At 34.6% G+C, this 13,178-nt stretch overlaps 1 protein-coding gene across 1 annotated transcript in view; it reads left to right on the plus strand.

Moving 5' to 3' along the window:
- The window catches only part of LOC127731681 (ubiquitin carboxyl-terminal hydrolase 8-like), a 47,139-nt gene that overhangs the window by 24,127 nt on the left and 9,834 nt on the right, over positions 1–13,178 (plus strand). The window contains exons 18-23 of the mRNA XM_052240460.1: positions 7,653–7,758; positions 8,212–8,316; positions 9,076–9,198; positions 9,659–9,772; positions 11,272–11,414; positions 12,824–12,956. Coding sequence (XP_052096420.1) covers positions 7,653–7,758; positions 8,212–8,316; positions 9,076–9,198; positions 9,659–9,772; positions 11,272–11,414; positions 12,824–12,956 — 724 coding nt within the window. The remainder of the gene's footprint in view (positions 1–7,652; positions 7,759–8,211; positions 8,317–9,075; positions 9,199–9,658; positions 9,773–11,271; positions 11,415–12,823; positions 12,957–13,178) is intronic.

The following is a 13,178-nucleotide window of genomic DNA, read 5'->3' on the forward strand; positions in this document are numbered from 1 at the left end:
GTTCCATATCACAAAGGGAATGCTGGGATTGATTTTGGGGGTAATTGCCTCAAAAATTTAGGAATTAGGGGCCAAAAAAGGGGCAAAAAACAAGCATTTTTCTAGTTTCATGACAATAACTTGTGTGTAAGTGTATGGATCTTTCTGAAATTGTACTACAAGGTTCCATATCACAAAGGAAAAGCTGGAATTGAGTTTGGGGGTAATTGCCCAAAACGTTTAGGAATAAGGGGCCAAAAAGGGGCCAAAAATAAAAATTTTTCTAGTTTCCAGACAATAACTTGTGTTCAATTGTATGGATCTCTCTGAAATTGTACTGCAAGGTACCATACCACAAAGGGAAGGCTGGGATTGATTTTGGGGGTAATTGCCTCAAAATTTTAGGAATTAGGGGCCAAAAAGGGGAAAAAAACAAGCATTTTTCTAGTTTCAGAACAATAACTTGTGTGTAAGTGTATGGATCTTTATGAAATTGTACTACAAGGTTCCATATCACAAAAGGAAAGCTGGGTTTGAGTTTGGGGGTAATTGCCCTAAACGTTTAGGAATTTGGGGCCAAAAAGGGGCAAAAAAAACAAATATTTTTCTAGTTTCCAGACAATAACTTGTGTTCAAGTGTATGGATCTCTCTGAAATTGTACTGCAAGGTACCATACCACAAAGGGAAGGATGGGATTGAGTTGTGGGGTGATGAATCATAAGGGGGTTAAAAAAATTGGGGGGGGGGGGGATTTTTTTTGCCTTTTTAACTTGTTTTTCAAAGGAAATATCGGTTATTGAAATGGTGATGTACGGCGGGTGGCTGGGCAGGCCTACAGGCAGCTGCCAAACAGTGTCAGCACAATAACATGAAAACGCTTTAACACATTTTTTTCAAATTTAAATATGTTGTTTCCTGGGACTTAATGAAGGTCTAGTTCAATTTTCAAGTTATTAGTGTATCTCCTTTGTGAGTTATCGCCATTTTTAATATCCAAAAGTGGAATTTTTAAATATTTTACTCTTGTTATCTTTTTTATGACTAAGCATAATGTCTTATCTCACAATAAAAATTGGAGTGACAGATTTATTTGAAAATTATCTATTTCCTAAGTGGTAATGATTATAAGCTATATTATTAGACATTTTGAAGTTAATTACATTATTAATTATTAATTAGATCTGGGTTATATCTTAGCATATAATATCATTGGAGTGACAGATTTATTTCAAAATTTTCTGTTTCCTGATAAGATCTGTAGGACTGTATATATAAAATTTGAAATTTACTAGTAGGACTGTATAAATGAAATTTGAAATTTACTCTTCATTATTACACATTTTGTAGATAATTAAGTCTCCCTAAACCATATATATTCTTACCCCCACCCCCTTTCAATTTGAGAATGTGCTTTTATCTTGTAAACGGTTGAGATCCCCACCCCTAAACCATATATATTCTTGTATGGGACAATAAAACAAATCAAATGAAATATTTGGGGAGTCCCCGGGTTCAGCCCCACCCCCCTACTTTTTGAAAACTTGTAAACGGTCAAGATCCCAACCCTGAAACCATATATATTCTTGTATGTGACAACAAAACAAATCAAATGAAATAAAAGGCGAGTCCCCTGGGGTCACCCCCCACCCCCTCCTGTTTGAGAACTTGTAAACAGTCGAGATCCCCACCCCTAAACCATATATATTCTTGTAAGGGACAATAACACAAATCAAATGAAATATAGGGGAAGTCCATGGGGGTCACCCCCGCCCCCCTTCTTTTTGAAAACTTGTAAACGGTCAAGATCCCCACCCAGAAACCATATATATTGTTGTATGGGACAATAAAACAAATCTAATGAAACAAAAGGCAAGTCCCCTAGGGTCACCCCACCCCATCCTGTTTAAGAACTTGTAAACTGTCGAGATCCCCACCCCTAAACCATATATATTCTTGAATGGGACAATAAAACAAATCAAATGATATATAGGGGAAGTCCATGGGGGTCACCCCCACCCCCCTTCTTTTTGATAACTTGTAAACAGTCGAGATCCCCACCCCTAAACCATATATATTCTTGAATGGGACAATAAAACAAATCAAATGACATTGAGGGGGAGTCCCCTGGGGTCACCCCCACCCCCCTTTTTTTTGAAAACTTGTAAACGTTCAAAATCTCCACCTCGAAACCATATATATTCTTGTATGGGACAATCAAACAAATCAAATCAAATACAAGGCGAGTCCCCTTGGGGTCACTCCCACCCCCTCCTGTTTAAGAACTTGTAAACAGTCGAGATCCCCACCCCTAAACCATATATTTTCTTGTATGGGACAATAACACAAATCAAATGAAATATAGGGGAAGTCCATGGGGGTCACCCCCACCCCCTTTCTTTTTGAAAACTTGTAAACGGTCAAGATCCACACCCTGAAACTATATATATTCTTGTATGTGACAACAAAACAAATCAAATGAAATAAAAGGCGAATCCCCTGGGGTCACCCCCACCCCATCCTGTTTGAGAACTTGTAAACGGTCGAGATCCCAACCCCTAAACCATATATATTCTTTTACGGGACAATAACACAAATCAAATGAAATATAGGGGAAGTCCATGGGGGTCACCCCCCACCCCCTTCTTTTTGAAAACTTGTAAAAGGTCAAGATCCCCACCCCGAAACCATATATATTGTTGTATGGGACAATAAAACAAATCAAATGAAATTAAGGGGAAATCCCCTGGGGTAACCCCCACCCCCTTCTTTTTGAAAACTTGTAAACGGTCATGATCCCCATGCGGAAACCATATATATTCATGTATGGGACCATAAAACAAATCAAATGAAATATAAGGCGAGTCCCCTGGGGATCACACACCCCCCCCCCCCCCCCTTTTGAGAACTTGCAAACGGTCGAGATCTCCACCCCTAAACCATATAAATTCCTATTCATAATTTCAAGAAGTTTTGAATGACATACAGGGTCAATCCATAGGCGTCACTAATGCATATCATGAACCAATTTGTACTGGACATTGCCCAATGTCAAGCGACAATGGGAATGACGAATTATTGGAGCTTTGTTTGGGAGACTTCGTAACAGCATTCTGTTACAATTATTTCTTGTTACTGATAAGTTTTATAGATTTTGAAATGACATTGTATTAATGATAAATAAAATTTTGGATTTTTTTCTTCTTTTCTTTGGTAAATTGTTTGTAGAATTTTGTGGCAAGTTTTTATTTTGTTATTCTGTAAAAACTAATTTTCTGAATCCTTTTTAATTTTTTTTTTGATGAAGTAAACTCCTTTAAAAACTAAGCTTATATAGTCTATTAATAAACATATATTTAGATTTCTGATTTTGGGCCCAGTTTTCAAGTTGGTCCAAATTGGGGTCCAAAATTAAACTGTGTTTGATTTCAACATAAATTGAATATATATAGGGTTCTTTGAAATGCTTAATCTAAACCTGTATTTCTTTTCATTATTAATAAGATAATACCACATTGATGTCCAAAGGGCCTAAATTACACTTTTGATTAATTTCATCAAAAATTGAATTCTTTGGTTCTTTGATATGCTGATTCTAGCAATGTTTGAGTGTTAAATCATATCTAATTTTAGAGAACTTAGTCATCACTGGTTGTTGTTATTATGTTATTGATTATAATTTGAAAAATTGCATCATATCTTATTTTAGAGAACTATTTATCCAATTTGAGTTATTTCCCTTTGCACAGAAAATTTTATGGATAAAATTAACCTGTGTTTCATTTCAACATAAATTAAATTAAATTTCTTTCAAATGCTGAATCTAAACCTGTATTTAAGTATTAGATTTTTGGTCCCAGTTTTCAAGTTGGTCCAAATCAGGGTCCAAAATTAAACTTTGTTTGATTCAACAAAAAAATTATTTATGGGGTTCTTTGAAATGCTGAATCTAACCATGTATTGAGAGATTTTTTATTGTGGGCTCCTTTATCAAATTGGTCCACATTGAGGTCCAAAGGGTCTTAAATTAAACTTTTGTCTGATTTCATCAAAAATTGAATTCTTGGGGTTCTTTGATATGCTGATTCTAATATGTACTTAGATTTTTGATATTGGACCATAATAGGTATTTAAATGTCCAATTTCAAGTATTTCTGTTCTTAAACCACATTCATTGTGTGTCACAAACCTATGCTGTGTCAAATATTCAATCACAATCCAAATTCAGAGCTGTTTTAAGCTTAAATGTAGTGTCCATACTTGCTCAACTGTTCAGGGTTTGACCTCTGCAGGAAAATCCGGTTTGCTGTCACTCTGACAGACTCTTGTTTTCCTTTTTTTATACGACCGCAAAAATTAAAAAATTTTTGGTCGTATATTGGTATGACGTTGGCGTCGTTGTCGTCGTCGTCGTCGTCGTCGTCCGAAGACACATTGGTTTTTGCACTCTAACTTTAGTTTAAGTGAATGGATCTCCATGAAATTTTACCATAAGGTTCAATACCACAAAAGGAAGGTTGGGATTGATTTTGGGGGTTATGGTACCAACAGTTAAGGAATAAGGGGCCAAAAATAAGCATTTTTATAACTTGTGTGTTAGTGTATGGATCTCTCTGACATTGTACCACAAGGTTCCATATCACAAATGGAATGCTGGGATTGATTTTGGGGGAAATTGCCGCAAAATTTTAAGAATTAGGGGCCAAAAAAGGGGCAAAAAACAAGCATTTTTCTAGTTTCATGATAATAACTTGTGTGTAAGTATATGGATTTTTCTGAAATTGAACTACAAGGTTCCATATCACAAAGGGAAAGCTGGAATTGAGTTTGGGGGTAATTGCTCAAAACGTTTAGGAAAAAGGGGCCAAAAATAGCATTTTTCTAGTTTCCAGACAATAACTTGTGTTCAAGTGTATGGATCTCTCTGAAATTGTACTGCAAGGTACCATACCACAAAGGGAAGGCTGGGATTGATTTTGGGGGTAATTGCCTCAAAATTTTAGGAATTAGGGGCCAAAAAGGGGCAAAAAACAAGCATTTTTCTAGTTTCAGGACAATAACTTGTGTGTAAGTGTATGGATCTTTATGAAATTGTACTACAAGGTTCCATATCACAAAAGGAAAGCTGGGTTTGAGTTTTGGGGTAATTGCCCTAAACGTTTAGGAATTTGGGGCCAAAAAGGGGCCTTAAAACAAGCGTTTTTCTAGTTTCCAGACAATAACTTGTGTTCAAATGTATGGATCTCTCTGAAATTGTACTGCAAGGTACCATACCACAAAGGGAAGGCTGGGATTGATTTTGGGGGTAATTGCCTCAAAATTTTAGGAATTAGGGGCCAAAAAGGGGCAAAAAACAAGCATTTTTCTAGTTTCAGGACAATAACGTTAGTGTTAGTGTATGGATCTTTATGAAATTGTACTACAAGGTTCCATATCACAAAAGGAAAGCTGGGTTTGAGTTTGGGGGTAATTGCCCTAAACGTTTAGGAATTTGGGGCCATAAAGGGGCCTAAAAACAAGCATTTTTCTAGTTTCCAGACAATAACTTGTGTTCAAGTGTATGGATCTCTCTGAAATTGTACTGCAAGGTACCATACCACAAAGGGAAGGCTGGAATTGAGTTTGGGGGTAATTGCCTCAAAATTTTAGGAATTAGGGGCCAAAAAGGGGCAAAAAACAAGCATTTTTCTAGTTTCAGGACAATAACTTGTGTTTAAGTGTATGGATCTTTATGAAATTGTACTACAAGGTTCCATATCACAAAAGGAAAGCTGGGTTTGAGTTTGGGGGTAATTGCCCTAAACGTTTAGGAATTTGGGGCCAAAAAGGGGCCTAAAAACAAGCATTTTTCTAGTTTCCAGACATAATAACTTGTGTTCAAGTGTATGGATCTCTCTGAAATTGTACTGCAAGGTACCATACCACAAAGGGAAGGCTGGGATTGAGTTTGGGGGTGATGAATCATAAGGGGGATCAAAAAATTAAGTGGAGGGATTTTTTTTTCTTTAAAATTTTCCCTTTTAAATTGGTTATTTCTGATTTATATATAAAAGCAAATAATAATGATATGGTTTGAATAGGTAAATTAAAAAATTTTAAGTTCTTAGACCACATTCATTCTGTGTCAGAAACCTATGCTGTGTCAAATATTTAATCACAATCCAAATTCAGTGCTGTATCAAGCTTGAATGATGTGTCCATACTTGCCCCAACTGTTCAGGGTTCAATCTCTGCGGTCGTATCAAGCTGCGCCCCAGCGGAGCATTTTATTTTCTTTAAAATTTTCCATTTTAAATTGGTTATTTCTGATTTATATATAAAAGCAAATAATAATGATATGGTTTGAATAGGTAAATTAAAATTTTTTAAGTTCTTAGACCACATTCATTCTGTGTCAGAAACCTATGCTGTGTCAAATATTTAATCACAATCCAAATTCAGTGCTGTATCAAGCTTGAATGTTGTGTCCATACTTGCCCCAACTGTTCAGGGTTCGATCTCTGCGGTCGTATGAAGCTGCGCCCCAGCGGAGCATTTTATTTTCTTTAAAATTTTCCATTTTAAATTGGTTATTTCTGATTTATATATAAAAGCAAATAATAATGATATGGTTTGAATAGGTAAATTAAAAAATTTTAAGTTCTTAGACCACATTCATTCTGTGTCAGAAACCTATGCTGTGTCAAATATTTAATCACAATCCAAATTCAGTGCTGTATCAAGCTTGAATGTTGTGTTGATACTTGCCCCAACTGTTCAGGGTTCGACCTCTGTGGTCGTATCAAGCTGCGCCCAGCGGAGCATTTTATTGTTATTTTAGTTGGCACAGGTAAACCACTAATTTCAATGTTCAACGAAGAACAAATTATCTATATGCTTGTATGTAGATGGCAAAACCTCAAAATAGAATATCCACCAAAATACTAGTTATCCTCAATTTACGAAAAGAGGTGTTCATGAAAAATAAATGAATTCATGGTAGTTGTAATTTACCAGTTGATAGTATTTAAATGATTGCTTCACATTTTAAACAGATGTGTTACCTGTACATACAAGACAATATATAACATGCTCATAATTTGTCAGGAATTCACTGTTTCAGAATCTAAATCATTTTATGTAATATTTTTCAAAACTTTGTGATTGGTTAAAAACATCCTAAGCAATGAGAATTCAACCAATGACATGAGGTTATTTACATTTTGGGGTATGAACAATGAATTAACCTACGTTCCTTTAGATTCTAAAACAGGGAATTGCAAAATATTTAGTCATTCTCTTATAACTTTTGTTGGGTAACTGTAGCACTCTAGTTTCCGATCATGAGTGTATATGATTATCAAAAACTTTATTTTGTCTAAACATCAAAATGATGACCTTATTTATCCTTATACAGTATGACACATTGGCAACAACATGGCGCAATCTCAGTTGTCTCTATAGGATGTTTTAAATGTCTTATTTTGAACATTTTACATAAAACCAGAATAACATAACAGTATTAGAAGAGTTTCCACCATCAAATCCCCTATTGACAGTGTCAACTCTTCAAATCCCCTATTGACAGTGTCAACTCTTCAAATCCCCTATTGACAGTGTCAAATCTTCAAATCCCCTATTGACAGTGTCAACTCTTCAAATACAAAACTGTCATTTCTTAAATCTTGTTTTCCAGAGAGAGTGAACTTGGTAGCCATGGAGAAGTTGCCGATGATTTTGCTGTTATTGTTAAAAATCTTTGGACAGGACAATATAAATGTATAACTCCCAGAGACTTCAAGGTTAGTATAAATCCTAGAATTCAAGGTCATATAAAAAAAACATAAACTATGTTGGGCAAAGAAATCTAAATACATAAAATGCCAGACAATCTCGCTGCAAAATATAGAAACAACACAAACATTTAGAAAGCCGTCAAGACACCTCAAGATATAGGTTAGACATCTGGGCAGACAATAATGTCAAGACATCTCAAGATATATGTTAGAAAACTGGGCAGACAATAATGTCAAGACACCTCAAGATATAGGTTAGATATCTGGGCAAACAGTAATGTATGTACAGAGCAAATCAATTGGATAAGTTTGCTGAAAGAAAATAATTTTGATAAGTTACCTAAAAGAGACAAAATGAAGCAGTACACATGAGAGAAGATATCTCAGAAATAAGCACTGTATAAGTACAAGTGTACACCTCAGTGTAGGATATGTACAGTTTATATATATATATTGTAGGTGACTGTAGGAAAACACCAGCCTATGTTTGCAGGCAATGACCAGCAGGATTCACAGGAGTTCCTAACGTTTCTGTTAGACGCCTTGCATGAAGGACTTAATAAGGTAAGATTGATCTTCTATTGTGAGAAAGATACACCAGTAAAAATAAGAAGATGTGGTATGGGTGTCAATGAGACAACTCTCCATCCAAATCACAATATAAAAAGTTAAGAATTATAGGTCAGAGTACGGCCCTCAACACGGAGCCTTGGCTCACATCAAAAAACAAGCTATGAAGGGCCCCAAAATTACTAGTGTAAAACAATTAAAACAGGAAAATCAACTGTCTAATCTATATAAAGAAACGAGAAACACCTAGGAACCATAGATAGCCTTAACAAGATTTGATAAAACTTTTGGGAATTTTTCTCTTTCAATAATCTTCAACTTTTTTATAATTGGCCTTTTAAATGTTTTGAATCTAACACCACTAATAACTCTTAAGTGCATCTTGTCTACTGTTAATTCATTATTATTTGTTGGGTACCTATTTTAACCAATTTTATTGTTTGATGCCAACCACGAAATACAACTGTTCAACCAAGTATATTCGTAATAGTTTGTATGGAAACTTTTGGAAAACCACGAAAATTGGTACCCACGAAAAATAAGGAGTTCATAGTAAATTTTAAGACTGATATTATTGATGATTTTCTTTCTCAAGGTTATTTGACAACAAGTAGTTTTAGTTCTTTGTAGCATAACCACCTGCACAACCTTATATCATAATATGTACATTAAAAAAAAAAGCGTGTACAAAGTTTCAGTGATTTTGAGAACCATGATTATGTAAATTTTATACTCTGAATTTTTTATTGCCAGGTTAAAATACGACCAAAAATTCCAGAACAAGATAATGACAATTTACCTGATCATGTGAATGCTGAGTTGTCATGGAAACATCATCGTATGTTACATGAATCCATTATTGTTGAACTGTTTCAGGTAAGGCAATAAAAGGTTTAAATCTAGAAAGACAAGTTTTTGTTTAGTAAACTGTAGTACTGTGGATTCATAATTATTCGTTGGATACCAATTTTCGTGGAATTCGTGGTTACCCAAGAACCACGAATTCAAATGTTCAACGAATTACAAATGTTCTATAGGAATGTATGCAGACTTTGCTTAAACCACGAAATCAAATATCCACGAAAATATAATTTTTCCTCAATCCACGAAAATTGGTTCTCACGAAAATAAATGAATCCACAGTATATATTTTTAAATGGAAGGAATTGTTTGAAGGAAACAATCCTAGTAAAAAAACCTCTATATTCACCTTTAAGGTGGAGAAGGAATAGGAATATGCATTTGAATTATACTTGTATGTTTTGAATTTCAACTTTGATGTAGCTCAGGAACCCTGAAACAAGGTTATGGTCAGCAATTTATTTGACCTTTGTAGGGACAGTTAAAGTCCACCTTGATGTGTCTGACATGTAGAAAACAGTCTGTTACATTTCAAGCCTTTATGTACCTGTCACTACCGATCCCATCAGGATCAAGATGCACACTTAACGTAAGTATATTTATTGTGATCTTTGTGTTAATTGCATGTAAGAAAATTCATCAGCAAACATCAGGTATCTTGGTCATAAAACTTAACTCAGTACTCAGATTGATTGATTGATTTGTGTTTAACGCCATCTTCTACACTACTCAGTACTCGGATTACAAAATTGTATACTCACTTCACCAAATCCATTATTTTGATTGGTTGAATTCTAAGTCACAATACTATAATTGTCCTTGAAATTTTAATGACCGCAAGGGTAGGACTTAGTTAGATGGGAAACAATTCGCCTTAATTCATTGAGTCATAAACCAAAATATAGTTTGATTTGCAGTACAAGGAAGACCTTTTAGTGTATGATCAATTCTTTCATAAGTTTTCACACCCAAAAGGAACTGTTTCAATTCTTTTAACTTTTCCTCAGATAACACAAATAGAAAAAAAGATGTTTGACTTAATTTTTTTCATTTTTTATACGCCCGTTTATTATGGCATACCGTTGTCCTTCTGTCCGTCCATCCGTCGTCAACATGTCGGACATTAACTCAAAAACGCTTTAACCAATTTGCATGTAACTTTGGTGAATTGTTAATATCTATGGAAGTGAGCTCCCATTCGTTTTTTATAAATTTTAGATTTTATGTTTCTGAGTTTTGGGGTTTTATTCATTAAAAAAAAGGGGGATTTTCCAGTTTTAGGACAATAACTCACAAACTCTTTCAGCAATTTGCAAGAAACTTTGGGGAATTGTTTAAAGCTTTTGACATGAGCTCCCTTTCAATTTTTATAAATTTTAGATTTTACGTTTCTGAGTTGTGGGGTTTTATTCATTAAAAAAAAGGGGGATTTTCCAGTTTTAGGACAATAACTCACAAACTCTTTCAGCAATTTGCAAGAAACTTTGGGGAATTGTTTAAAGCTTTTGACATGAGCTCCCTTTCAATTTTTATAAATTTTAGATTTTATGTTTCTGAGTTTTGGGGTTTTATTCATTAAAAAAAAGGGGGATTTTCCAGTTTTAGGACAATAACTCACAAACTCTTTCAGCAATTTGCAAGAAACTTTGGGGAATTGTTTAAAGCTTTTGACATGAGCTCCCTTTCAATTTTTATAAATTTTAGATTTTACGTTTCTGAGTTGTGGGGTTTTATTCATTAAAAAAAGGGGGATTTTCCAGTTTTCGGACAATAACTCAAAAATGCTTTTAGCAGTTTTCATTAAACTTTGTTGACTGATTTATATCTATTAAGATAACCTCCCTTTAGTGTTTTATAAATTTCTGATATTACATTGAGAAGTTATTGAACTTTATTCTTTGAAAACACGACGGGCGTATCATGGCATCATGGCGCAGCTGTTTATTGAGGTCTCCTTGTGAAAAAATGGTCTCTAATGTAAATGATGTAAACATCATATTGGTGAGCATTGGGAAATAGATGTTTATTCCAGCTGTATAGATTGGTTCAATAATTCCAGCTGTATAACTTAGTTCAATATCATTACAGGATTGTCTGAGGCAGTTTCTCAAAGAAGAGAGGATGACAGGTAGTTCCAGATGGCGATGTCCTCGATGCAAAGTAGATAGAGACTCTGTAAAGAAGATTGATATCTGGAAATTACCCAGAATTCTTCTGATTGGACTCAACAGGTAAAGTGATGGCATTTATGTCAAAAACTTCTTGTACTTCAATTTACTTCATAAAGCTTTTGGGAGGGAAATTAATTTACACCTATTTACCTCAGAGATTTATGAAACTCAATACTTAAAGTTACTGTTTAACTATATTTGGTCAACAGAATTATTGTATCATATCTCAGTTTTTTTAATAGGAGACACACAACACTAATGACTCATAACACTGAGGACAGGAGACACACAACACTGATCACAGGAGACAACACACAACACTGATGTCAGGAGATGCATAACACTGATGACAGGAGACACATAACACTGATGACAGGAGACAAGACACAACACTGATGTCAGGAGATACATAATGCCGATCACAGGAGACACATAACACTGATGTCAGGAGACAACACACAACACTGATGACAGGAGACAACACACAACACTGACGACAGGAAACACATAACACTGATGACAGGAGACAACACACAACACTGACGACAGGAAACACATAACACTGATGACAGAAGACACATAATAATGATGTCAGGAGACACATAACACTGATGACAGGAGACAACACACAACACTGACGACAGGAAACACATAACACTGATGACAGGAGACACATAATAATGATGTCAGGAGACACATAACACTGATGACAGGAGACAACACACAACACTGATGACAGGAAACATGTAACACTGATGACAGGAGACAACACACAATACTGATGTCATGAGGCACATAACACTGAGCACAGTAGACACACAACATTGATGTCAGGAGATACATAACAAAGATGCCAGGAGACACATAACACAGATTGCAGGAGACAGATGACACTGGAGACAGGAGACACATAACACTGATTTGTCATGTATCTAGTTTCAAAAATCTAACACCATCAATAAACTGTCCACAAATTAAAGTTTTTTGTAAATTATTTGATTTTAAATAAGTTGTTCTGATAGTTGGTTCCAATTAAAAATGTACAATTATCTGTTACAATTTGATGGAAAAAAATTGTAGTTGGAAATTAAAACTTATGTTGCAATATACTTTATTATCTGTAAGAAAAAAAAAATTACAAAAATAATCATACAAAGATATTCTTTTAGGAAGAATCTCTTAAAATGTGATTTCATTCATTATTTCCATATAAATTATAAATCTCTATTTCAAACTAAATTGTATAGAATTCTTATTATCCAGATGTTATTCCCTCCCATTGTCAGGGTTGTAAATTTGCTACCTTGAGTTCAGTTTATAGATAAAAGGTCAACCATATTTGATCTATTATAGGTGGCATCTGACCTTGACCTCATTTTTATGATTTTAGTTATTATATCAATACGGGAGTCAGTGTTTATTGTTATCTAACTTTCATTCTATTCCTAGATTTTTTTTTCTCTTTATAGGTTTGTATATGAAGGGCAGTGGCGACAGAAAATAAGTTCTTATGTGGACTTTCCTGTTCAAAATCTTAATTTAGATTCAGTTGTACAATCACCAACATCAACAAAGAGCAAGTACAATCTGTATGGTATATCTGTAAGTAATACTTTTGTTTTCATTCATAGCTTTTACTTTATGATAAATCTAGAGAGAATCGAAAGTAAATTAGGCATGCAATGATCATGTGACTAGCATCCACAACAAAAGAGAAAACCAACCAGAGTGAATCAAAAGTTAATCACTTGAGCAAATATTAACATGATTTCTGGCAATAAAGTTGTCAAAGAAGCCAAAAAGTAATGGTATAATTGTAGAATT

The sequence above is a fragment of the Mytilus californianus genome, unplaced genomic scaffold (genome assembly GCF_021869535.1).
Source record: "Mytilus californianus isolate M0D057914Y unplaced genomic scaffold, xbMytCali1.0.p SCAF_20, whole genome shotgun sequence".
NCBI lineage: Eukaryota > Metazoa > Mollusca > Bivalvia > Mytilida > Mytilidae > Mytilus > Mytilus californianus.